General features: G+C 49.4%; 12 protein-coding genes across 12 annotated transcripts; 7 read left to right on the top strand and 5 right to left on the bottom strand.

Moving 5' to 3' along the window:
- Positions 1-480: 480 nt before the first annotated feature.
- Positions 481-2,008, top strand: N7484_011175 (uncharacterized protein; the record flags this gene model as incomplete). The annotated part of the gene is made up of 3 exons (XM_057121562.1): positions 481-1,111; positions 1,229-1,866; positions 1,925-2,008. 3 exons carry the CDS (start codon positions 481-483, stop codon positions 2,006-2,008), a joined length of 1,353 nt encoding a protein of 450 aa, XP_056967316.1.
- Positions 2,009-4,492: 2,484 nt separating this feature from the next.
- N7484_011174 (uncharacterized protein) lies at positions 4,493-6,215 on the top strand (the record flags this gene model as incomplete). Its single annotated transcript, XM_057121561.1, has 3 exons — positions 4,493-4,663; positions 4,803-5,595; positions 5,659-6,215. 3 exons carry the CDS (start codon positions 4,493-4,495, stop codon positions 6,213-6,215), a joined length of 1,521 nt encoding a protein of 506 aa, XP_056967315.1.
- Positions 6,216-7,481: 1,266 nt separating this feature from the next.
- Positions 7,482-8,003, top strand: N7484_011173 (uncharacterized protein; the record flags this gene model as incomplete). Its single annotated transcript, XM_057121560.1, has 1 exon — positions 7,482-8,003. One exon carries the CDS (start codon positions 7,482-7,484, stop codon positions 8,001-8,003), a length of 522 nt encoding a protein of 173 aa, XP_056967314.1.
- Positions 8,004-8,977: 974 nt separating this feature from the next.
- On the bottom strand, positions 8,978-9,948 carry N7484_011172 (nitroreductase family protein; the record flags this gene model as incomplete). The annotated part of the gene is made up of 3 exons (XM_057121559.1): positions 8,978-9,550; positions 9,574-9,658; positions 9,719-9,948. The coding sequence occupies 3 exons, from the start codon at positions 9,946-9,948 to the stop codon at positions 8,978-8,980; spliced, it is 888 nt and encodes a 295-aa protein (XP_056967313.1).
- A 96-nt stretch (positions 9,949-10,044) lies between these two features.
- N7484_011171 (alcohol dehydrogenase) lies at positions 10,045-10,382 on the bottom strand (the record flags this gene model as incomplete). Its single annotated transcript, XM_057121558.1, has 2 exons — positions 10,045-10,176; positions 10,242-10,382. The coding sequence occupies 2 exons, from the start codon at positions 10,380-10,382 to the stop codon at positions 10,045-10,047; spliced, it is 273 nt and encodes a 90-aa protein (XP_056967312.1).
- Positions 10,383-11,233: 851 nt separating this feature from the next.
- Positions 11,234-11,688, top strand: N7484_011170 (tautomerase family protein; the record flags this gene model as incomplete). Its single annotated transcript, XM_057121557.1, has 2 exons — positions 11,234-11,359; positions 11,422-11,688. 2 exons carry the CDS (start codon positions 11,234-11,236, stop codon positions 11,686-11,688), a joined length of 393 nt encoding a protein of 130 aa, XP_056967311.1.
- A 718-nt stretch (positions 11,689-12,406) lies between these two features.
- N7484_011169 (DUF4202 domain-containing protein) lies at positions 12,407-12,994 on the top strand (the record flags this gene model as incomplete). The annotated part of the gene is made up of 1 exon (XM_057121556.1): positions 12,407-12,994. The coding sequence occupies one exon, from the start codon at positions 12,407-12,409 to the stop codon at positions 12,992-12,994; it is 588 nt and encodes a 195-aa protein (XP_056967310.1).
- Positions 12,995-13,244: 250 nt separating this feature from the next.
- Positions 13,245-14,268, bottom strand: N7484_011168 (VIT1/CCC1 transporter family protein; the record flags this gene model as incomplete). The annotated part of the gene is made up of 3 exons (XM_057121555.1): positions 13,245-13,755; positions 13,810-14,152; positions 14,211-14,268. The coding sequence occupies 3 exons, from the start codon at positions 14,266-14,268 to the stop codon at positions 13,245-13,247; spliced, it is 912 nt and encodes a 303-aa protein (XP_056967309.1).
- A 1,833-nt stretch (positions 14,269-16,101) lies between these two features.
- Positions 16,102-18,435, bottom strand: N7484_011167 (putative G-patch domain protein (TFIP11); the record flags this gene model as incomplete). The annotated part of the gene is made up of 1 exon (XM_057121554.1): positions 16,102-18,435. One exon carries the CDS (start codon positions 18,433-18,435, stop codon positions 16,102-16,104), a length of 2,334 nt encoding a protein of 777 aa, XP_056967308.1.
- A 288-nt stretch (positions 18,436-18,723) lies between these two features.
- Positions 18,724-19,605, top strand: sod2 (superoxide dismutase sodB; the record flags this gene model as incomplete). The annotated part of the gene is made up of 4 exons (XM_057121553.1): positions 18,724-18,847; positions 18,928-19,334; positions 19,395-19,462; positions 19,518-19,605. The coding sequence occupies 4 exons, from the start codon at positions 18,724-18,726 to the stop codon at positions 19,603-19,605; spliced, it is 687 nt and encodes a 228-aa protein (XP_056967307.1).
- A 480-nt stretch (positions 19,606-20,085) lies between these two features.
- On the top strand, positions 20,086-21,558 carry N7484_011165 (uncharacterized protein; the record flags this gene model as incomplete). The annotated part of the gene is made up of 1 exon (XM_057121552.1): positions 20,086-21,558. The coding sequence occupies one exon, from the start codon at positions 20,086-20,088 to the stop codon at positions 21,556-21,558; it is 1,473 nt and encodes a 490-aa protein (XP_056967306.1).
- Positions 21,559-22,091: 533 nt separating this feature from the next.
- On the bottom strand, positions 22,092-25,171 carry N7484_011164 (uncharacterized protein; the record flags this gene model as incomplete). The annotated part of the gene is made up of 3 exons (XM_057121551.1): positions 22,092-24,428; positions 24,478-24,725; positions 24,778-25,171. The coding sequence occupies 3 exons, from the start codon at positions 25,169-25,171 to the stop codon at positions 22,092-22,094; spliced, it is 2,979 nt and encodes a 992-aa protein (XP_056967305.1).
- Positions 25,172-25,765: the final 594 nt, after the last annotated feature.

The following is a 25,765-nucleotide window of genomic DNA, read 5'->3' as shown; positions in this document are numbered from 1 at the left end:
GCCAGGTTTCTACGACTATATCCGAACGGATGAATTTCAACGGAAGGGAATCAGTTAAGGAGCTTTGTTATATAATGTTAACGTTTTGACCTCTCATCCACCATGCATGGAAAAGTCCGGAACTATGGAATACGTCCCGATCGGTTTTGGACCCGAGTCCCGCGTCACGTGACAGGCCCGTTTTGCCTCCATTCTCAGCGCCGTCTTCGAGAGCATCTGGAACCCATCCGCCCTCCTCTCCATCCCCATCAAACCCAACACCGGATCACCTGTGAGGTTTTGAGGTCTCTGTTCAGTCTGGAATGCATATGATCTAGGCTGTGGAACGACCTGTCCGCCCGCCTTGAGCGACCGTCGATCGACCCCCTCTCTTAACGGCTCAGCGCTCCTGTCGAACGCGATTCGGACTCCCGCCCGTGGAATTCTGAGTCCTCGACCCTCTACGACAGCGTCAGGCATTCATTTGCCAGTAGGACTCCCATGTCGGATCGCACCCATTTGTCTTTCCCAACCGGTCCTCCTTCGCCCTCTTCACCCGCCGCTGGGTCTCTGAAAGAGAGTCACCAGCTTCCCATCCCCTCGGAACATATCCCCCAGACTCCGATATCCCCTCCGTTGATGTCGGTCAGCGATCAAAGCCATGTCTCCAACTTTGTATCCACCCAGGCATCACCCAACCAGGCGATTACCCACCCAAACACCTCATCCCCTCCCTCATCTACCCCGATGTCTACACAGGTTTCTCAGCAGCCAACAATGAGCACGACAAACTCTTTTCCTACCCCGGCAAGCAGCGTCAGTGGTCATCTCGCGAATGCGGGCTCAGCGGAAGACGCCGATCACAAATCTTTCAGCCCAGAAATGCAGGACTCAAAAAACGTGGAGGGACAGCAGGACACAAAACACACACGAACCGATCACGACCGACAATCACCTAAAACTAGCCCTGAAGCTGGTGTACGCGATTTCGCCGTCGGTCCCGTTCAGCAACCGTTAGATACAGATGCCATGGATGTGGATAAAGAAATCGCGCCCCGGTTTGATGCCCGTAACCTCGGACTTGACTCACTTCAGAATGAATTCACTTCGGCTTTCCATCTCTGCAAAAGCTGTAAGAATCCCCTGAGTTTGATCACGGTTGCCGCCGTGGCAGTCGTGTGATTTCACTGTCTTTTAGCGCACTCTTGAACCAAACTTGTTAACACAGTATTTCTTCGTGGCTTGACAGCTCCCATTGTGACTGGACCAGATCCTTCGTTGGATCTCATTTCCCTCTATGGGCTCGGCTCGGTTGCGCATTCAGTCGCCAGAATGGACCACGTGACAGGAGAGAAGATCAATCGGCTGAGAAAGTCCTACGAAGGCAAATTGAAGGGATTAGGGTTGGCAGGTCGCAACAAGCCCGTAAAACAAGAGCCCGGAGCACCCGGCAGTTTACGGCATCTCACGATGTGGCCCGAGGAAGAATGGCAGAACCAGAAAGTGTTTGGCAAGCAGATCAAGGTGGCTGACCTTGACTCGGCGCTTCACAGTCTTCAGACCAAGGCTATGCATATGGAACCCGGTGCGGTACCCAACAATGACTTCTGGGAGGATGTGTTAGGCCATGAAAAACCCGTCAAGAACCAGGGTTCCGGTGATACGGGCAAAAAGGCTGCACCCACTCCGGGAGGACGTCACACTGCTTACGGGACCGCATCAGCTACGATGCCGCACGAAAATGAACGAGCCCGGCCCAGCCGTGGCCGTAAGAGACACTACGATGACAATAGCTTTGTTGGTTATGGCGAAGGCTTTGCAGATGACGATGATGACCCCGGATTCTACTCCAACGGCGAGGGAACCGGGAAAAAGAAACGGAAGAAGGTACGACGCGGAGGAACAATCATTCATAACCAAGGTTTAGAACTAATATCAGCCATAGGATCATGTTTCCAAGGTTTCCACCCCCATGTCCGAACGCGGCGGGAGTTATGGGGTTGGCATGTTTGGAATCGGCGCCAGATAAGATTTCGATGTCGCATTTCCTCAAAAGCATGTTCTCCGTGTGTTCTCCCCCATATTTCTTTCAAAAAAGCTTCGAGGCGATGGCGACTCTAGTGCCATGACAACCGCGATGCCCTGTCTTGTTCTTCGATTTCTTTTATTCCTTCTCAGTACATGTTGCATCACGGTGCTGGATATACCCGGCTTCATCTAACGGATGGCGTTCTGGCGGGGCGGGATACAAGGTATTCCAACGCGAATATGACTTGAATTATGCTTGCCCAGGTCTGTTTTATCTGCTTTTTGTGCTTTTTGCAATCATGCGTGCGTCTGATTTCCATTTCCCACTGCTGTAATGGCCGGCTTAACTTCTTGTTCTTTTTTTCTGCCCTGCAAATGGTCAGCTGCTGGACCATGTCAACTTTTCTCGTTCCAGATGCTTTGCGATGACCCCATCCGCGTTATGGAGGGTAGGTTTTCGTGCCCTTTTTTTTTTTTTTTTTTTTTTCTTTGAGGGGACCTGATCATGGTTCCTCTTAATGTGTTTGATATTTGATATTCCTTGATCACGACAGTGTCAGATAGTGAGCTGATGCAAGGAACCAGTGAATTGATTGAATAGATGAAATAATGTTAACTTGTAGCGGGATAACCTGATCAACAAGCTACGTAGAAAACCGTTCTTCTCCCAGGTAATTGTACCCTATTCCGTACGTTGTACCTCTTTGCTTGCGTAGATCGATCTACGACCCTCAAACAAGAGGCGCATCAGTGCGGACCTGAACTCGGTCAATCCGTGTCAGCTCTCCACTGGCACCATCAGTATCCAGCCTCAATGCTCAAATGACGAACACGTAGGCCAACTTCGACTCCCTGGCAAAGGTGGATGGATTTCGATATCATTGTCGTGCGGGGATCTAGTATAGATACCGAAGCTAAACAGTAAAAAGTGGCTCATGGGCCTTTCACGCAGCTCACAAAAGACCACGCTACTACCCACACATGATCTCACAGACTTCGGTTATTGGTATTCAATTTAACGCCAATGACGAAGTCGACGTTTGTTGTTCACTTCAGCCTTTGCTCTATTGGTCTGTTCACCGTTTCCTTTAGGAGAACTGCAGGTTCAAATAGCTCCTGGTTGCTAGTTGGATTTTCAAATGAAGGAAGCAGGAATCCGGGGGGTTTCTACAATAATCGACTGTTCAGTGTATACTCGAGGCCCGTATCGCTTTGCATGAGTGTCGAGATCGTCACTCTGCATATGTACCATGTATAACCACGTCAGAAGAGCCGCAGAGTCCCACGATTACATCAGGCACGCGCACACCTCCATCCTAGGTCAGCACAGGTTTACTCAGATAAGCCTTCCAAACCCTAGAGCACATAGCCACGCGATAGTGGATCTCTTCACTGGATAGGATACCGCAAGCACAGATGAAACAATGAGCTTCGGGCTATATCGTGGGAAGCGCTACGTGGTCGTGCATGTAGCCCAGCCCGGGATTACCGATATTTGCTTGTTCAAGCGACCGGGGTGCGCGAGGGCGTTTAAGAGGCGCTTTTAGTGGATTTGTTGTCCAGAGGGGTGGACTCAGGCTGAGTCTACGCATGTCGGCAAGAGAGACCAAGTAAGTCGCTAGTTGGTGGCTGTACCTGTTCCACTCCAACATTGTCCAAATGAAGCGAGCGGATCTTTTCTTTCACTTCGGCTATTTGTTTCCTCTTTGTTTTCTTTTTCTTTTTTTGCTCTTTTAACGGTGAAACCTGCTCTGATTCGCTCGCTCTTGAGCGCCTGTTTTGGCCCATCGCTGTCGTCATTCTCAGTCTTCTATGCCTTTGCGGTATAGGGGAAGTGCTGCAACTCAGTTAAATCTACGTATTGAGTCGTTACGTTGAAGTAGCCAAACATTTATTCTTATTCCCGCGCCGATCAACGTACTCGGATCGATACATCGAATGGAATATCCAGCCAGGGTTGTGCCTTTTCCCGGATAAGTTCTATCCCGGCAAATTCGCAATGGGGCTCGTTCTTGCTATACATGAACCTGCTTGATATGTTGTGCTGATTTCACCAATGGCGCTACTGCATGGCGCTCATGATTTCCGTGGGCAAAGAACCGATCGGCATCTATCTGTGGATATATCCACGTTTCCTAGGGCCGGACCCACCAAGTCCTTGAACGCCAGTTGTTTCAGGACGTAAGACGTGGAACAGTCCAGCTGGGCTTGTCTTTTGTGTCGTGTTGATTCCACTGTTTGTTGTCTCTTGCTTTTTTTCTTTGGCAAAGGTGGACCAACCGTTCAGCCCAAAGATCCATCTGCCGAAATGGGAAGTGATTGGCGATGGCATTTAGCAGATGCACCTATTTTCACACCATGTTCGAGAGGCTTGAGACTCTGAATAAATACTTGGGCAGTATTCCCTTCACCTTGAGGGAGTGGAGTGCGGTTGTCTTTCGTTTTTGTTCACACAGGCTAGTAGGAGCGTCAAGCACCAGCCAATATGTTATCGCCAACATCCTCTCAAGTCACGTTAAGGGAGCACGAGAGGAACTCAAAAAAAGAAGAGATAAAATGGAGACCTGATTGGCGATTGAAGTGCATCTTTGGCATCATTGGCTTATTGAACTTTGTGACTGCCGTCGATGCTACATCTATATCCGTTTCGTTGCCAGTATGTCATCGTCTCCCTATCACTCACCTGTGTATGCATTGTACTAATATCTTAGACCATCCCCCATGACCTTGGTGGAACAGCAACGGAAGCTTTCTGGGCAGGAACTTCATTCCTTCTCGCATCCTGTGTATTCTAGCCTATTTTCTCTCTGGCATCCGACATCTTCGGCCGGAAACTTATTCTCCTCCTCGCCGTATCGACCTTCAGCATTGGATCGATCCTCGCCGCAATCTCCCACGGGTTCAATCTACTCATCGCAGCCAGATGCATCCAAGGTATCGGAGGCGGAGGCATCCTAGCTCTCACAGAGATCCTCATCGCAGACCTAGTCCCCCTCCGTCAGCGCGGGAAATGGTTCAGCATCAAGTTCGAAGCATCAGCAGTCGGCACCGTATTTGGTCCCCTGATCGGTGGAGTATTCACTCAATCCTCCGCATCATGGCGCTGGATACTCTGGTTCAACCTTCCCTTCTGCGGCCTGGGTCTTATCCTCATCCCGATCCTACTGAAACTCGAAAGAAACCCCGTCTCTATCCGCCAATCACTAGCTAAAGTCGACTACTCCGGCTCTTTCCTTTTCGTTGCGTCTCTCACCTCATTCCTTATCCCAATCACTTGGGGCGGCATAATGTTCTCCTGGTCCTCATGGCACACCCTCGTTCCGCTTATCCTAGGCCTAGCTGGCCTCCTCGGATTCTGTGTTTACGAAGCATACGTTGCAGCCCAGCCCCTCATTCCATCAGGTGTCTTCAGCAACGCCACAATGTGTCTATGCTACTTCGGGATCTTCCTCCACGGCCTCATTCTCTGGGCCATCGTCTACTATCTACCCCTATACTATGAAGGTTCACTGGGCTATAGCCCTATCATTGCCGGTGTGGCCGTCTTTCCCGAATGTCTCACCGTCGCGCCCATCTCCATCGTGACTAGTCTCATGGTCTCAAAGACGGGCGATTATGGCTGGGCTCTATGGGCCGGATGACCCATCACAGCACTGGGTCTAGGTATTCTCTGCCTCCTCGATGCATCGAGTAGTATTCCGCAATGGGTCTTCCTCAACCTCGCGGCGGGTATTGGTTGTGGCATGCTCTTCCCATCTGTCCAACTCGCCGTCCAAGCAGCCGCGAATAAGGAGTTCCTTTCCATCGCCGTGACGATGACGGCCTTTTTCCGGGTGCTTGGTCAATCTGTTGGCGTTGCAGTTGGGGGCGTTGTTTTCCAGAATAGGATCCTGGAAAAGTTTGGAAATCATCCAGAACTTGGGGCTGAGGTGCTCAAATATGCGCAGGATGCGTCGAGCCTTGTGGAGTATATTAAGGCCCTGCCCGTTGGTAGTGCTGCACGGGTTCTTATTCAGTCGTTATATGCGCAGTCATTGACTACTGTTTGGGCTGTTATGTGTGGAGTTGCTGGAGTGGGACTTTTCTCCAGCTTGTTTGTGAAAAAGTATACCCTTAATCAATCCTTTAGTTCAAAGCAGGGGGTTCGGAAGGATGGGGCTCGGGAATACGTGGGTATTGGTGGAGCTGAGAATAAGGTCAATGTGTGAGTGAGAACGACTCGTTATATGATTAATGTTAGAATGGTGTTGTTTTGAGAGGTGTATGAGGGCTTCTTGAAACGGATTTTGTATATCTGGATAGGAGTAACTAATTTGGCAACCAATCATTATGGATTCAACCTTGGGAGTCCAAATCTCTCCTTACTTTGTTGGAACATTCGATACATCTTTACGTCATGCGAAAAACCTTATCTCCTGTAGAGCCGTACTGTCCTGCCGACATTGCATCCGATAGCCGCCACTGCATTGCATGCTTAGTCAGAAGGGACTGATTTTGCGTCTAAAATTGCCCATCTCAGTTCCCTAGTGTAGAAGTACAGGTCACATTGCTGTTGTTTGCATGGCTTCAACGTTCGGAAATGCCAATTAACTGTCCTTTTACCATTACAGTGAAATTGGGGGCGGCTCTTCAGTATAGAGGGTTGACTTGGCTAATTATTTGTCTTGGTGATTCTAGTGTTCAACCACTCTGCCAGGTCAAAAATAAGGTCAAAAATCAGGTCCAAATCCTAGAAGCAAGGCAGTGGCGGCCATCGGATGCAGCATCACCGTCCCCACTCTAGCCACTAGTGATCCGTCTAGCCGGTATGTCTGTATAGTAGCTCGAACCCAAATTAAATACTTGGGTGTCACGTTTTTCATAGGTCCGTGCCGAATTATCCATACGGGTTATGTACGTCAATACAATAGTTCTAGAGTTGGTACCTCAGTTCAAGCCTAGACGTTGACATTCGTTAATTGTGATTCTCTTATGATAGATGATTGAGATTGTCAGAAGACTTATATAGTGCTCACGATTCTTATTCACTTTAATAATAAAGACAGTGAATGCGGCGAGTCCAGCGCCCGTGAACACTTGGGACATCTCGCAGCAGAGTTTCAGGTTCAGGAACCTAAGACCGAGGTGCCAGCCTCGGTTCCCACATCAGTAAAATGTTACAGTAATTTATAGATTCCGTACATATTAGTTCTGACCTTTACTATCGGCATCATGAATGATAATCGCGGGCCGAGTGCTCGGTTCGGCGACTCATTCTCTTCAAATCGTTCGGCGAGATAGTATCGTGATCCCGCAAGTGCCGATCATATTGCCATATGGTCTTTCCCAGGCCACGAAACGATGGTGCACCCAGAGCATATAAATATGGCCGTGTCCCAGAAGTAAAGTGCCAGAGTCCAATCTCCTCTTCACTCAACCTCTTCTCAACCTCTTCATACATTCAAGTACATTCAAGCCAACTAAAATCAAACATCATGCCTGTCCTCCCTTCTCTCGAGGGCTCGACCTTCAATGAAGATATTCGAGACCGCCACATGACTTACGACTACGCTGCCCAGGATGCACAGGGCAACCCCGAAAAGTGGCGATACGAGATGTGGTTCTACAACGAAGATCGCATTGTCTACGCTATCCACGACGGTCCTATGGCAGGCCGGAAGAACTTCCAAGCGGCGACCTACCAATGCATTCGCCCAGGAGAGTTATGGCAAGTCAACTGGCTTGAGGAGACCGGCACCATCGTTTCTCTGGTCTACGACATTCCCCAAAAACGCATAACCACCCTTCTCGCATTTTCAAAGGGACACTGGGACCAGAACGAAGCAGCACATGGCGATAAGCGCAACCCTGAAGATCTCGCCAGATGGAGAAAGTTAGCCAAGATTGGCGAGTCTCAGACGGATCGGGTGCTCTTGAGCGAGCAAGCCGATATTTTAGAAGATTTCAGAGGGGCTGGAGATCTGCAACCCATTGAAATGCACTGGCCTTGTCTGTGAGACTAGTGGAACTTGTATGCCACGTGCAGTATGCCAATAAAGATCAATAATTCCCTGTTTCAACTGTACGCTGTCTTTTGTCTTCAACTATCCTGAGACCCTCCTCAAAAGGCTGCAACCTAAGGGGACGGATTGACTTCATCGCATTCGATTCATGTACATTGCTTTCGATCTTTCTTGATCAGTGAAATTGTAGTATTATATATCCATCATACCAGAATTGCAATCTCTTCCCTCCAGATCAGGGAAATGTAACCTCTTCTATAGCTTAGATCCCACCGAAAGGTCCCTTTTGAGGATTCCCTTAACCCCATATGGTCCATCCCATGTACTGCTCAAAACCCCGTCGCTCTCCTTGGTAGTAGAATCTATGGGTATTTGCCTTGTCCAGCTCATCAATCGCTCATAGACATTCCCATCTTTGCAACCCAAGGCACTACAAAGGTTTACATAGTCAAAACCATATCACATCGACTATTGGTCCTATTTTACCATTTCCTATGAGGAACATTACGGAGACTTTGATTGTGGAACTTCAATAGATTTCAATATTGATTAGATATGCCCTCACCTCATTCCTAAGACGTGAGTATCAAAATAGAACACTCTTCATCGCATCCTGATCAATATTTGCACCGCATAGCACAATAACACTACTTTCATGGCTCATGTGGCAGCGGAAAGCATCGCTTGCGAAATTAAGCAAGGGCATAACAATGCCTTCTCCTCGAAAGTTCTTTGCTAGCCGAGTTTGGCCAGCTACGACGGGGGACGAATGATTAATACCGGCCAGAAAGGCCAACTTTCGAATGTTACCAGCGCTTTGCTTGATGAAATCTAGTGATCCTACGACAGCGGCCTCATCAGTAAGAACGGAATCGCAGTAGCTTGATTTGAGACTAATAAAAAGCTGCGGCTATGAGTTATGCTTAAGTGTCAATTCAGGCCTTCGAGTCACAAGGCGGTTAGATACTTTACTCTTTTTTTATTTTCCGAGATTTGATAACAGAGAGTATGTCATCTGCTACCGGCGCTGGTGATGCAGCCACATGCAGAAATTCAGGAAGCCCACCGACGCACAGCATCGTGATGATAATCTCGTATTCGGGGATTTCGAAAGCAGAGCGTAGGGCCTTATCTTGCTCTTTCTCTGTAGACCAGTTCAGCATGCATGTGCCCAAGCCGCTGGCGTGTAGTGCAAAATTCAATGACATGGCGGATAGTCCACCATCGACCCAAGCCTGGTTGCGTTCCCCGATGATATCGAACTCACGAAGGTCGGAAGTTACGACCAATACTGCGCCAAGTTTGGGTCCAAAACCAATGTTCCCGCGCTGGTAGCTTAGCAATTCCTCTCGCAGCTCAGGATCATATGCAGCGTAGACACGCCGAGTCTTGCGATTGACCGTTTGGGGGGTGTGAATAGCTCGGGCAACAGCCAGCTTTATTTGATCAGGAGAGATGCTTTCACCATTGTAGTGGCGCACACTGTGACGCGCTTGGACGAAACGAGTGTAGTCGAAGGCGGTCGCTTCTTGAACCTCTTTCTTGGTCAATGGTATCGCCCCACCGGGGTAAACTTCATTTCGCCAACGATTTTCCGCAACTCGTCGTCAAAGTCTGCAGACAAGACCATGCCATGCTCGTCGTGAAATCTGATATAGTCTTGAATTGTGCCGCGTCCTCCACTAATCGCAATTCCGGTGTAACCTTACTTTTCGAGAGACTTGATTGCGTGGATGATGAAATTAACCTTCGCCCGTCCGAACTCCGCGCGAGGTTGTTCGATCGTCAGCCCCTTTTCGAGGCTATGATAAGCGGCGGTCAATTTTGCAGCCAGTGTCACCTGGTCAGAGCTGTGGCTTATCACGCTGGACCATGTTCTGTACTTATCAAAGTCATAATCGAAATTATCACGCAGGAGCAATTCTCTGTTGGTGTCCATGTTTATCGAGAACAACCTCAAGGTACCGGATAATAATGCTCTGAAAGCAGGAACAGTGGAAGATTTCGGCCAGTACGACTGCTTACGTGGTGATTATCAAGACTCCTCTCTTTCGGAAAGGATGCAGCCCGCATGGATGCCGCAAAGGCCGGGTCTTTCCCAGATACCAAACTTAGCGTAGTAAGGATCAAAATTCGCAAAGCCCTGGGTTTCGGTCATCAAGATAGCCTGAACAGGCTCAAGGCCTTGAAGATATTATGCGGGCAAGGATATCAACATGTGGTAAGACATACACTGTGACAGACACCGCAAGCTAGCGATTTGATCAAAATTTCGCCTTCTTTGAGCTCTACCGGAACTTCCCGCAATGCCCATGGTGCTTTGGGACCGTCAAGGACAATTGCTTTGCAAGTCTTAGGAATGGCTGGGAACATATTTGTAATTGAAGAAAAGAAAAGAAGAATGAAATGGTGTAAAGAACTTCTTGGACTTCTGGAAATATCGCATGCTTCCCTGCGGCTTTATAGAGGATGCATCCTATCTGTTTGGTTCGTCAGTCGTCATCATTGACTCTGGCGATTAACCCCATTGCCAATTGCGTATTGCCTCATCCATACAAGAACCAAGTTTCTCGTAGCATCCACATGAGGACAAGCTTCATTGGCTTAGTTCAATGTGGCATGCGGACAGCGTGCGGAGAGCGTGCGGAGAGGATGCGGACAGTGTGCGGCCCGCATTCTCCAATGTAAAATTTTCGCCATCTATGTCGTTCACTTGAAAGATTGTTCTATTCAATGGGATGTCACTGTCAAATTACAGTCTTTAGGAGATGAGAAAAAACATCCTTGGTAAATAAAAACTCAGCAGAAAATGGGAGGTGTTAGGCTGTAAGGTTTAGAAGGTGCTACTTAATATCATGATTTTCTTCTTTAAACATCGATCGTCGTTGTATACTTTCGGTTGCCTGGTACACTAGTTTCTATGGCACGTACCTCTATGCGCTTCATATTCACCTGGGAGAGTCCACCTGAACAAGGGGCGAACTCCGCTTATTTCTCTGTATTGATCCAAGGCTTCCAAAAACGGTCATACAGTAGTGGACATGTTGACGTACGATCTCAAATCTTGTTTTATGTCAATCGTGCTCACACTGAACGAACCGGCTCTAGGGTTTGCGCACTTGCCTATATAAACACCTACTCCTACAACTTCTCCCTCCAACCACGAACACAATTAAACGAAATTTTGCAAAGTTTCTCCATACAATTGGACTTCAATAAAGACAATGCCTCTCGTTTCAATTCACATCGTCAAAGGAGCTCGTACTCCGTCTGAAGTACAAGACCTGTCTAATGTGATACATCGATCGCTCCAGGCGGCGTTCAAGACACCTGCGAAGGATAGACTACAGGTATGTGAGGCTTGAATCCATACAACTTTTTTGAAAGCTTCAGACTCTCATCTAAAGATAAGATTATTACCCAACATGAAGATTACGAACTCATCTTGGATGACAACGGATTGGGCTTCCAAAGGACCAAGAACAGGGTGCTGATCCTCATCACTCAACAAGGTCGCACATCAATCGATAAGCAAGAACTTTTTGCGACTCTGGCAGAAGACTTGAGCAAATCATGTGGCTTGAACAATACCGATCTCATGGTATCTATTACGACCAATTCAAAGGAAGACTGGAGCTTCGGTCAAGGAAAAGCACAGTTCCTCACAGGAGACCTCTGATGCCTTCCAAGGTTTCAACCCATTCATGAAGTCTCGTTGGATGATCGTCTCGACAATTAAAGATAAATACTACTCATTTCTTGATGACCATGATACCTCCGAACCTAAGCATGTCGTTACTTGTGCAAGACCCATGAATTCATACATAGAGGCCGAAAGTGTATCTGAATGATCAACAGTTTCGAGGGTATCTTTTATCAACTCAGGATTTGTAGTGCTACGTGAGAAAATACAAAGAAGAATTTTCCCCTGCCTTCAGATATATCCCTTCTGCGCCGCTAGCTGCAATATAGAACCTAAGCCCTCCATTTCCGTGTCTTCTTTATTTTATGCGTGATTGGTCGGAAGAGGAACGGAAGTGGAAGAGGGGAACCTCAACACACGGGAGGCCATTAGGATATGGTGGTATCAAAGAGACCGCTAGGGTAAGTTTCTATAGTAGTAAATTTCTTCTCTTAACTAATATATTTTGATCTATTATAAAATGACTAGTTAACCAATAGTAATATGTACTATGCTAATTACGTCCATGCAGCGGAGCCAACTAGATTGCGGAGATATGTAATCTCCGCTAAAGTAATCTTCATTGGCCGCATTACCCTCGAGATTCCTACAGAAGATCCCCATTGCACTCCAACGTATTAAACCCTCTCTCAGCGGCGAATTGGTTGCACAACCTTCCAAGGTTGAACATCACCTTGCATCCAGCCACACCACAATGTCCAAGTACGACCGCGCCCTCGAGCGCATCGACCTAGCCCACAAAGACGACCCCAACACCATAAAAGTCAACAACGAAACCCTCCCCTACGAACTCCACTATGCCCAAAAAATGACCAAATATCTTGAGCGCCTGAATCCTACCGCCTCCGATCTCCTGCGCCTCGCAATCCGCGCCCAACACCTCCGCCGCTGGGAAACCCCGCGCGCATCCTACCCCGCTACCAAAATCGGCTACCACTCCTGGCGCGGCGCGCTACAGCGTACACAAGCCGCATTGGCCGAGAAGATCTGTCTGGAAAGCGGATACGAGGCCGAGGATGCGGCACGGGTGGGCGCCATGGTGCGCAAGGCGGATTTGAAGAAGGGAGATCCGGATACGCAGACCTTGGAGGATGTAGCCTGCCTTGTGTTCTTAGATGATCAATTTGATAAGTTCGAGCAGGATATGGGTGATGAGGAGAAGATTGTGGATATTTTGAGGAAGACTTGGGGGAAGATGTCTGAAGCTGGGCGGGCTGAGGCTTTGAAGCTTGATTTGTCGGAAAGGGGGAGTGCTTTGGTGTCGAAGGCTTTGGCGGGGTGATATTATCTATTAATATGAATGCTACGGTACATCCATGGATTCTATGTGCTATAGATTCACAGGTTTATAGGTACGAGATAAATTCTTCTATGATTTTTTCATGATTGAGTCTTGTTTATTGATAATTATGATATGTATCCAGAACGCCCGCTGACGAGATCCAGAATGAGAGGGTCATAAGGCCATTAAGAGATGAGAGCGCTCCAATGCTTTTGTGCTTCCAGCAATGCAAATAAATATTTTACGGTGTCTATTGAGAGCCGCCGGTGTCGATCAACCGCACGAGTCCAATAGCAGCACCAGCAGCCACACCTCCGACGAAGATCATTTGGATTCCGCCCCAAATCGCGGCACTGATGTTATCACGACCAGACCAGCCACGTACAACGCAGGTCTTGATGTATCCAAATGCCGCAAGTGTCACCGCCATCACGGCGATACTCCAGTACAAAGCATCACTGACCTGTGCCGCAATGAAGTAGGGAATGAGAGGAATGAATCCACCGACAAAGTAGCCAAGAGCCAAGGTAATGGCCGAAATCCAAGCTTGGTTGCAATCAGGAGCAGATTCGCGGTGGTGGAACGCGAGCAGGAATTCCAGTAGTCGGTCTTGTGAGGCGTGGAGGTCGCGTGTGATATCTTCGATGACGGCGTTGGAGAGGGCGTATGGAGCGAAGCACTCGCGGACCATAGCATGTGTTTCTTCGGGTTCACTCTCGATCAAATTTTGTGTTTCGCGGACGGTGGCTTGGTAGGATTCACTATGAGGGTCTATTAGCTTTTTATCCTTGAATAGATGTGATGGTGGTACTCACGCTTCGCTCTTTGCGCCAACATATCCGCCCAGTCCCATGGAGATAGCACCGGCTGCCAACTCAGCCAATCCTCCAAGAACGACGACTTTGGTGTTTCCCAGTGCAGACAGACCTGCACTCAAGGCGAATGGAACGGTCAATCCATCTGAAAGACCCAGGATGGCATCTGACACGATACGAGGGTTGATACGGGCCCGTTGGCTACCGCTGCTGGTTGTTGAGTCGTCATAGCTGACAGTGCGGCCGAAGGTGGCATAAGATCGGCCACTTTGGGATTCGATGTCACGGTCTGAATCGCCGCGGATTGTATCTTCGTCATCGCTGCGAGCTAAAAGAGGTTTGTCTGGAGGAAGTTGATATTAGCTTGTGTACGCGTGGATGAAGCCTGCTATGGTACTAACTCGGAAGCTGAGATTCCTTGGTAGGAAAAAGCTTCTGCTTGATGAAAAGCAAAGCCATGTTTGTATTGGCAACGGTGTCTCAATGTTTTCAAGGGATGGAGGACGATGTTTTTGGTCCAATTCGCAGCAAAGTATTCAAACTTCTTGTACCGTGATAAAACAGTGGCAATGAGACTGACGTCAGCGTAGATGAAGAATGAACAGGTAGGTCCAAATTCTTTCAAATTAAAAAAGGCGGACCGTCTGGAAGATAGGAAATAAAGAGAAGGGGAGTGTTGAGTTGGATTATTGGAATATCGAATGCCAATGTTAGTGAAACAATTGGTATGAAAGGGAATGGATTTGAGAAAAGTAAAGTAAAAATGCCCTGATCCAAGCTAGGTCCTTTCGATCCTTTTAATTCTCCTGTAGCCCAAAACTTTTCACCGTCTCAGCAACCTCCACAGCCAACAAGCTCCATCAGCACAACACCTAGCCCATCGAAAAGTCCGAAACAGCCTAAAAAAACGGAGATGCATTGGGTAAAGAGGGGCGATTCACCAATCAGCAGCCTGACAAAGGTCAGCGACAACGACTTCCACCTGGATCGCAAAGTCAAGAGGTCCGCCTATTCCATCCTTTCGTCTGCAGGAGAAAGAGCCGTTGCATCAAATCCGCACCTTGCGATTGGTGGTGGTGGTTGTGATTACTATTGTCTCGGTTGTGATTGGTCGAGGGGGGTCGATCACGGATTTCGCGGCTCCACTGTGGTACATCTCATTGTGTCATTATTGGCCACCGCTCGGCCTTAGGGCTTCACGGAGGTCGGACTTTCTGGATTCAGTTCGGTTTTTTTCTCTGTAATCCCGAGCTTGGCATATCCAATGTGGCTATGCGGAGTGGGCTGCATTGAAATAGTTTCAACTCGTTTGTTTCTACCTGCAGGGAATACAAGATTACCTAAGAGAGATCTACTAACTTAGGTAACTATGAGTACCTTGGAAGTATACCAGATCATGTTCTACAGGTACAACCCGTAAGGAAACAATGCTCTGTGAAACTTTTTCCTTTCAAATGCTTACCCCTATGAAGGTTATTGACCAAACTTTTATACTCTTCCGGTCAGATGGAATTTTCTAGGCCAACGTTAGCTTGATAGAAGTGGGGACAAAGGTAAGGCTGCCGCCCTTGGCGTGAGATTTGATATCCACTTCTCTCCACATTTTCCAAGATTTCCAAGGTTTAGAGATTGAGAAAGAGAGCTAGTTTTTGTGAACCGCCAAACCTCCTTTCGTAGTGGGGGATATTGTCTAGCTCAACAAATCAGCTATATGTGCCAGCCGTCGTGGATAGCGGGAAGGCTACCTTGGAATACACTTGGCAACATCCCGTGGCGCGTATGTTATATGTCAAGGATTGTAATTCCCTACATTGAGCTCTGTTCGGGTAAGCTACCTAGCTGGTACTGTTAATCACCAATTGCAATTAGAAGACAATGTTCAAAGACTGAAACAGACAAGAATCCCAATGGCTACTTAACCTATTCATTGAGTCTATAAGTACTTGTACTCAATCCCCAAATGGAAATCACTTCTGGATAGTGGATACTTTGATAGGCTTGGGTATCCTGGTAATTTCTCTTCTTATCTATGGAACTATAGCCTCTGGTTCCTGGAACAAGAATGGCACTTACAAAGGTTGGCAAAAGTGCCATGGTCGACATACCTTGTAGGTATATAAGAGCCCGGAAATTCTACCTTCAATCACGGGCAAACAGGAAATGACCTCAAAAGTTTGAAAAAAGGGTGATACAGACGCGTCTTCTTCGAAAGTACAATGGGGATATCATTTGTAGTGCCTGAATTAAGGCAGTGAATAAAAACATTTTGAGTACATTAAGTCCGATTCAGGGTTATCGTCCCTCAGCAAGCTCGACCAGTCGATCCTCCAACAACATGGGCTCCCAAAGCTCCTTAGATTTTTTATTCTGCACCCGGAGAACATCGCCTTGCATATATGCCACAATGCCACCTTTGCCAGTCGCACTAGCTGTAATGCGAAACAACGGCAATCCGTTTTGGGGGTTTGCTTCTCGAAGTGGTAAGAGGATGAGGCCTTGCTCCACACACCAGTTCTCCACGATCTCCTTGAAAGATGGCTCCTCCAAAGCCTGGTGCTTGGGCCGGGATGCAGTGGATGCTGCGGCTGCAGCTGCTGCCCTGGCGTCGGCTTCTTCTTGTGAGGGAAGTTTCGGTTGAGCATCAGTTGTTGGACGTGAAAGCTCAGCAGCTGCACGATCGCCAAGTTCCAGGGCCTGGTGCATGGTCTGCAGGCCTCTGTTCCACTCCTCTTCCACAATGGTGAGTTCGTTGACTTCAGGTGGAATCTGTTCACGCCACCAAGAAAACCAGGTACCGACTTCCTCGTAATTCGGATCGTTGGTAAGCCAAATGTAAAGAATTTCGTGCCACTTGGGGAAAAAGTCGGAGACCAGAAGTAGACCCATGACGTTAGGTTTGAAGTAGTCCTTCCATCGAAAAACATCCTCGAGCGCAGTCAAATCTTGGTCTTGAGGGTTCACTGTGAAATCCTCACGTAGGTGACGCGCAAGACGTGGGAGCAAGTGATTGCGTAGGCATATGTCAAACTCGGAGCGCAGGGCGTCTCGCCAGAGGTCGAGTCCATTGATGAGGCCTCGGCGTAGGCTCCATGAATCCAACACCACTCTGAATTTCCTCTTGGTGTCGGACATGAGACCTGTTGGTTGTTTGGGGTTTGTGTGCCGTTCATCGAGATACTGTAGCCACTGGAAAAGCCACCAGGGAAACTGGCCATCCTGTTGACTGGAGGGGTTTCTTCGGTTGCTCCTTGGTTTCCATGCCTTTAAAGCTCCACTGAGTTTCGGTACGACTAGTTGGTCGAGGATATTTGAATGTACAAATGCCGGGATAATCTTTTTCCATGTCACAACCAATGCTGTCGCAGCTGATGGATCATAAACATCCCAATCGTTCATGAGAGCCGAGCGCACTCGAGGAAGCCAAATAGTGTAGATCATTGTCTCATAAGGCGAAGTAGATGACCGCGGGCGAAATTCTTCACTCTCGTTCCGGCGCGAAAGAAGAGGCTGAAGGCGAGTGAGGTGAGACACAAGGAAGGTAGGATCTTGAAGGGGCTCCCACTCCTCCATGGCCTGGCGGAAGAGCGGGTGTATTGCAGCAACAGCGGTCTCGGCTAGTTTGTATTCGTCCGCAATATCTCGATACTTGGATTCCATTTCTTCAAGTTTGTCAGTCATCTCATCGAACTTGGAGATGATGCTTTCGTCGTGTTCGAAGATATCCAGCTCTTCCACAGCGGCGATCAGTCCGGTAAGATGGTTCACTTTTCCTTGGTATGCGTCTAGTTCCTCCACAACCTGAGCCTCTTCGATTTCGATGAATTTCTTCCGTTCAGTCAAGCCCTTCCATTCGTCTGCAAATGCTTCTAAGTCGTTCCGAGCCCGTTGAGCGATCTTGTAGGCCTCGCCTTCTTCTTGGGTGACAAACTGCTGTGATGTCATCAATCCAGCTGTCGACGTCAAGACACGCTGTTCCTTGCCCGTAGCATCGACCAGAGATTTGAGGACATTTGGCACCTCAAGCCCTTCCATGTCGGCCTCGATCTCTCGCGCAGTTCGGAACTTGGGCTTGGCTCGTGGAACTGGGGTACCCGTGCCACTGCGACTCCCTCCCTTGCGCTCATCCTTCCTCTTCCGTCGCCTTTGTCTCTCTTCGTCGGAACTGTCTTCGATGCTTTCGCCTCGGCGCGCAGCGGCTCGTTTTTCTTCGTCGCGTGCCTGTTTGGTCTTTTCCTGGACCGCACCCAAACCTGCACCCTGTGGTCGAGCCTGCGCTTCAATTGGATTCACAATACCCTGGCCAGTAGATCCAAGACCTTGGCCTTCCTTGTAGCCCATCTTTGCCATCATGCGCGCAGCGAAAGTGTTGCCTGCGGGGCCTTTTCCTCCTCCTCCTCCTCCTCCTCTGGCAGCACCGCCTCCCCCTCTAGCTGCTGTAGTCGTGTTGGCCATATTGTTCCAAGGGTTGCGGGCTCCGCTACCTAAACCACCCATCTTAGGAGGCGACTCGGATCGAGAGGCGGCTCTTTTGAAGCCACGAAAGCCGCCAGTCGGGCGCTCGTCTTCGTCGGAACTCATGTCGTTGACCTTGCGCTTCTGGCCAGCGTAGGACGAAGGCGACTCCATAACTTCACGTTGATACCGTAAAGCAGGATCAAGTGACAGGCACCTGCAAATAAAAGAAAGATGGCTGCGAACCCGTCAAAGCTTAAGCTTGAAATTCACGTGGAGATTGGGAGATTGTCCGGGGCGGAAGAACTCACATCCGACGGACGAAAACAAGATGACGTTAAGCTCGGTTACTTCATAGCTCTAAGGTGTGATCCCTCTCTCTCTTCTTTTTTTCCCTCCTTCTTTACTTACAGTAATACCCCCCTTCCATCCAATTTCTTTTATAAAATTCACACATTCACAATGGCTGCTATTCTCGCCAACTCCGCCCGCGTTGCCCTCCGCTCGGGAGCTTCGGCCTCCTCCAAGGCCGGTGCTGCGGGCTTGACCTTTGTCCGCGGCAAGGCTACTTTGCCCGATCTGACCTGTAAGCCGAGCTTCTCAGCGCATTTGCGCTAGTATATAGTACATCACGTCCCGGATTAGCCGAGCTGACAAGAAATTTAGACGACTATGGCGCCCTGGAGCCCTCCATCAACGGCAAGATTATGGAGCTGCACCACAAGAATCACCACAACACCTATGTCACCAGCTACAACACCGCTATTGAGCAGCTCCAGGAGGCTCAGCACAAGGGTGACATCGCCGCCCAGATTGCCCTGAAGCCCGCAATCAACTTCCACGGCGGTGGCCACCTGAACCACACCCTCTTCTGGGAGAACTTGGCTCCCAAGAGCGCTGGTGGTGGTGAGCCCCCATCCGGTGCTCTGTCCCAGGCTATCAACTCCACCTACGGTAGCTTGGAGGAGTTCCAGAAGAAGATGAACACTGCTCTGGCTGGCATCCAGGGTAGCGGCTGGGCTTGGCTTGTCAAGGACAAGCAGACCGGTCAGATCGGTATCCGCACCTACGCTGTAAGTAGAATAGTGACAACTGAGCTTGAAAGTGGATTATTATGGCTGACTCCTCTGTAGAACCAGGATCCCGTTGTCGGCCAGTTCGAGCCTCTCCTTGGTATTGACGCCTGGGAGCACGCCTACTAGTAAGTCTACTCATCACACCTCAGCAAACGTCAACAGCCACTAATACCCGAATAGCTTGCAATACCAGAACCGCAAGGCCGAGTACTTCAGCGCCATCTGGGACGTGATCAACTGGAAGACCGTTGAGAAGCGCTTCTCGTAAATCATGTGCAGTGATTTAGCGAAGTAATTCTCAATATCCCTGTACTGTAGCATGTGTTTGCCAATTTAATCAGACCTATATGAAGTCTTAAACAGAACTTTCCGTAAAGTATTTCAATTATACTGCGTCCTATGTCCGTATGGTTTTAGGTACTAGGTGAATTACTAGGTAGAATATGTGCCTGACTGTGAGTAGCGAAAATCTGAACATATAATGAACATGAGCAACAAAAGTCGAAATTTCATTCCGATACTCCTAAAGTATCTACATAGACTTGATTTTGAAATCAGTGTGACATTTCCCTGCATGCGCTAAAAACCCATCCGGTCTGGGCTCAGCGGACCGCCTCGGCCCGTATGTAGTCCGCGCGCGTCATCCAGGGTCTCGACTCTTGAGCCTTCTAACCTCAACATACGACATCAGACCTCAATGAAATTTTCCGACAAACACCAAGATCCCTCCATCCCACTAACACACAAAATGTCCGCTGAAAGCCCCGGCCCGAAGCAATCCGCCTTCAAGTCATTCTTCACGAATGCCCTCCGTCCCAAAAAATCCCGCCAAACCCTTCGCAAAGGCAGCTCTCGCTCAATGACAGATCTACGCCTATCAACGTCCTCACGACCCAGCACCGCGGATGCGCCTCCAATGCCAGACCTCGCACCACTGCAGGCCCACCGCGAAAAATACAGACAAGCCCACGCGAACCTAGATACGCAACTAGGCGAGCGCAGCGATTACACCACCATCATCCACTCCATAGGCGTGCTGGACGCAGACGATAAATTCGTAGCCGCCGGGCTGGACAGCGAATACCGTGAACCAGGAGAGGGCGACATCGCAAAACTAACGCCGAATCTCTGGGCGCGGATTGCAGGGTTTCTAGATCCGGCTGATGCAGCCTCGTTGGCTATCTCTACAATCACGTTGTACCGCCGACTAGGGAAAAAGTATTTCGCCCCACTGGATGCGCCGGAAAACTTCGAATATCGGATGCGGTTCCTTGTTGGGATTGATCAGTCACTTCCGCATCATCTACTCTGTTTCCCATGTGGGAGGTACCACCGACGTACCGCGGAGGGCACGGAACGTCTCCGACCAGCTCACGTCGTTAATCCGCTCTTCAATTGTCCCGAAGCTACCAACTCGTTGAACCCACCGCCTCGACACAGAATCACACACGGCCGTATGCTCCCCTTCGCATTCGTACAGCTTATCATGCGCGCGCACCGCTTCGGCCCCCAATACGGCATCACGGCCGACACGATGAGTCGACGCTGGACACGAGATGGATGGACACATGCCTCGCGATTCGTCATTCACGAAGGCAGATTGCTTATGCGCGTTAAAAGCCAAGCATGCGCGGACCCAGACATGCCCCCATCCCTCGTCCGAATCCTACTGCATTCCCGTGAAGATTACTGGCCATATTTCAGTGCTTGCGCGCATTGGCGTGACGGCGAATTAATGCCTGCTTGTCGATGTGCGCTTGAACACATACCCAAACCCAGGAGTACGGGCGGGTTACAAGGAATGGAACATAAAGTGCGAGATAAGTGGACAGGGTATAAATTTGATCCGAATGCTTTGACGACGCTTTGTGGATTTTGTAGACCTATGCGGAGGTGTCCGGAGTGTCCGACGGAGTATTTGATCGAGGTCAAACTTACGGAGGATAAGAGTGATCCGAGGGCAATGGTGTTCCGGCAGGCTATTGTTGTTACGAGGTGGACGGACCTTGGGGACGGGACTATGCCTGGTGGGCCTCAGTGGGGGTCTATCAATGGGGTTAGGGAGGATTATGATGCGTTTCAACATCCGCATTATGCGAAGAGAGGTCTTGCTAGCATATTTGAGGCGGCGATTACAGCTGATACGTTACCGGGTCAGAGGGTTATATCGTTGAATCCGAAGAAAAAGAAGTTGGGGGAGAAGGGGCATGATTGGTATTAGGTGGACTTTGTCTTGGTATTTTACTTTCTTTGTACTTGTGATTGCGATTGGGTTTATGGGTTTGAGGTTTGGCGTTTGGTTCCAAAAATGGTTGGAGTTTGGGATATAATGAGATGGGCCTCGAATAGGTTGAAAGGATATAGGTGTAATATGAATCACTTTATCAGAGATTGACAGGGAGGCCATGAAGAATTGCAAATGATTTTATTGCATCGGATTTAGAAGCTAAATGACGATATCAAATATCTAAACGGCTTCTCAAAATTGAAGAGAAAAAAATCACCGGCATGTCTCATTGACATATAACGAAGATTGACTTCCTGGCCAGCAGGGGTGAGATTTGAGACAGCAGATACGTATCAAAGCGCTTTTCGCATAAGGCATCAGAAGAAAGCAGATGCGTCATATATCATCTTGGAGAGAAGAAGACGCTGGAACACACTGAGCCCGTAGGTCTAGAAGTGGTATACAGGGTAGGTTGGGTATCATATAAGTACATGTAAAAACAGAGCGAATTAGATCATGAGACGATACTAATACACCCTGCGAGAATGACGGCTCACATATCTTGGGCGTCGAGTAGTATCATCAGAGCGCATCGTCATCTCAGAGCGTGGACGCACGACGGGAGCATCCATTGAGTCGGGGGTATCTGGCCGCTCAGGGACGAGCCCATTATCTTGGGCAAGGCGCGAAGAGGCACGAGTGGGTTGTTCTCTGGCTTCAGATTCGGAGAAATTTTCGGCGACAACGGGGGTTGACGGCTCAGACCGTTTTCCACCTACACCCTTCATCCAGCCAAAGATTCCGAGTGAGCTGCGACGCTTGTGCTCCACGCTATGCGATGTCGTTGGCCGCGCGGAAATGGTGGCAGAGCCTGAGGAGGCATTGGTGGTTTCTTTGGCCTCCGCGAAAGATTGGTGTAGAGCTCGACGGCCACCGAAGCTGGCACCGAAGGCTTCGTTGGTAACGGGAACACTATATGAGTATACGTCGTTGGAGTTTGTGATTATTTGGGACATGGGGCGGCGGTTTGTGCCTCCCATGTTCCTTGTTTTGGGAATGATTGGGGACGGAGCACCATCATCTTCCTCATCCATGACATCAGGGGCGATCGGAGAGGATTGGAGGCGACGGGCCGCATTGGCAGATCGGCTGAAGAAAGGGGGCCGGAAGCTGAGGCGGCGTCGTTGCTCAGGTTCGGGTGATTCAATCCTTGGGGCAGGTGTCTCGGCGACTGGTTGTTCCAATACGTCCAAGGTATCCAAGTCAAGGGTTGGTACGTCGGCAACTTCGGGTTCAATTACATAGGAATCAACGCTGGCGTCATCGTGGAAAGCGGCTTGGCTGATCACCAAGTGATTGGGCTCCGCAGGTTTGGGCTCGATACGAAGGCCACGTTCTCTCTCTTTCCGAGATCGAGGGCCTTGTTTTGCGGCCGCAATCCAGTCCTGAGGTGTCAGCGGCGGTGAGTCGCTGAGTGAATCGACGGTCTGTGTATCCGACATGATGGTCTTTGACGGGCTTTGGCCCGGAGTGACCGTTGGCACCGCTGCTGCCTTGCTGTTTTGATAAAAAGGATCGTTGAAAGCGTCAACGACAAGGTGGTCAGGGCTACCCGGGCCAAGAAGCGCACTAGCTTTGGAAGCGACAGTGTTGAAAGGGAAGAAAACTGGCGAGTCCATATCCGCCGTTGAAATACGAGGGGTATCGTTGCAGTTTGGCTGCATGCTGTCTGTGATATCACTGCCGTTGAAGCTGCGTCGAGTGGTGAGTTCATCAGCTGAGCGACGACGGGTGAGTGGCCGACCAGCGAACCACGTATCACCCTTAGGCTTAGGACTCTTTCGGGCTGCAATACTCCCTTCCGAACCGTTGTTGGCCGTGACATAAGCCGTGCTCATCGTATCAGGAGTTGGGGGAAGATGAGCACCACCAAAGAGCGATGCATCAAGCCGCCCACGTCCACGGGGCTTGGTCGAGTACAAATCGCCTGTAAATGTCAATTCGCTCACTTTCGAAGCATCGGAAGCCGCCCGAGTTTGGCGTCTTCTGATGATGGTCTGGGAGTCCGTTCGTGTTTGCATCCATCGGTCGATCCGGTCCTCTTTGCTCTCCTCTCGCTCGGTTGCGGCAGCGTAGCTTTCCACGCTCTCCCTCGAAGCCTTCCGGACTGGGATATCGAGCTTATCAAAGTCATTCCATTTTGTCGGGGTATCAAAGGGGTGCAGCTCGCTGCACTCGCTGAGGACACTGAGTCGTGGGGATCCGGGTTCCAAGGTATCGGTCATTGTATGCATGCTTTCGGATTTGGTGAGTTGACTCAAGGCGGAGCGTGACTTGTTATTCTCCGGTACATAGAGGCTGCGAAGGGTGGCAGTACTTTTATTGTCATCTCGCAAAAATGAGGGAGCTTTGCTAAGCTGTCGCAATTCGGGCGACATGACAACAGAACGCGCTCTTTTGGATGACGTTCTTTCCGGAATGTCTATCACAATTTGGTTTCGTGGCGAAGCATGCGGCCCGTCGAGCACCAGTCTGTTCATAGACAGGGAGGATGATCGTCCGTTGTTCTTGAGTTGCTCGTTTTCAGCTTCCAGTTTGCAGATCCATTGGACGGCTTCTTCCACGGCTTTATCTTTCGTGTCAAGGTCCTGACGCAGCTGGCTGTTGGCTTCTCGTAGGCCTTGGTTGCATTTGTTAATCTCACGCAGCTCCATCACTTCCTCTTCCAAGCTCTGCAATCGGCTCAGCTCCGCCTCCATCGCCTGCATTCGCTCCAGCTTCTTTTCCATGGCGCCCATTTGCTGCGTGCGGTGAAAGATCTCCAGCTTCAAGTCGAAATTTAGTTTGGTCATTTTCGAAACGTACTATTGGCGTCAGCTTGGTACATGTCATTGCTCAGGGTCCAATACCTACCTGATCCATTTCCCGCACCCCCATTTCCTTCGAGTGAGGCGCATTCGGAGCGAGGAACTGACTGACTTTGCGTGCCTTCTCTGATGCGGTGTCTTCTTGTACTCGCGGCCTATCTGGGGTTCTCGGGCTTTCTGCTCCGTCTTCTGGGATGCCTCGTGAGCCACGATGCGCTCGTTCTTCCTTCAACAAGCCTTGTAGCAAGCTTGAAGTTGGATTGATTAATGTTGGAGTACCACACTCTGGCGTTCCTAGATCAACGTTAGATGCCTTCCATATTCCCAAAATAGCCAGAAATCATACTACTGTACTGTTGGGGTGGTGTCTGGACACCACCTCGCACAGGCGATTGATCGTTGAGCCAAGATCGCTCAGCGCCGTTCAGAGGCGGAGTATACATGTTGCTTCGGCCCTTGACACGAGAAAGCGACGGATGCTGAAGTCGATCGGACTGGCCTGAAGAAGTGGCCGTATTAGTTCTAACTGAGGGGGGATTTGAAATCGGACTGAGCTCGGACCAATCCACGTAGAGGACAAGGATAGACGTACTACTTCTCGAGAGAGATCTAGAGGACTCACCACGGACAGTGGGAACGTTCTCAGTATGATATACCGGACCTTTTGAGTGCGAAGGGGCCTTCTGCACGGAAGCGCTCCGCTTTTGAACTTTCTTTCCCTTCTCCATGGCTGGATTCATTATTTTTTATTTTACTTTTTCAAGTTCATGCGCATACTTGACGCACAGCGGATGCACCGTTTGGGAGGGACGCCTAGGCCCTGATCAATCAGCGTGGAGAATATCTGCTCAATGCAGGTCGAGGCGCCACTTGCATCCGTTTTTTTTCCAAATATTGGTGGAGTCGCGGGTGCAATTGGGTGGAATTTAGACAATGTATCGGATGATCCGTAATAGACGGGGGAAAAGTGCAGGAAGCGAGGGGTGGAGGAGACAGGGACGCAAATCGCGACAGATCTTGGATGAACGGGTGGAGACTGAACCAGAATCCGTGTTCCACTGGATCTGGCGATTGGAAATGGATCGCAACTGGATCCAAGGGCCGACTCCGAAGTGAGGTATCGTGAAGTGAGGGGATAAATAGAATTGTGATGAGACACCTCACATGGAGCTAAAAAGGACGAATGAGACGACGGAAACGAGAGACAATTAAAGGATCGAACTGATCGAGATTAACTTCGATCGCAAAACATCGATGTTTATTGTTGGCCCCGGGCCAAGAGACTGGAATGAAGGGAAAAGAATGGAAGAATGATAGAAGCATAATTTTTTTTT

Source organism: Penicillium longicatenatum (genome assembly GCF_028827895.1).
Source record: "Penicillium longicatenatum strain IBT 33135 chromosome Unknown contig_7_segment0_segment0, whole genome shotgun sequence".
NCBI lineage: Eukaryota > Fungi > Ascomycota > Eurotiomycetes > Eurotiales > Aspergillaceae > Penicillium > Penicillium longicatenatum.
Note: the sequence above shows the minus strand (reverse complement) of the source record. Positions and strands in the feature narration are given on the sequence as shown.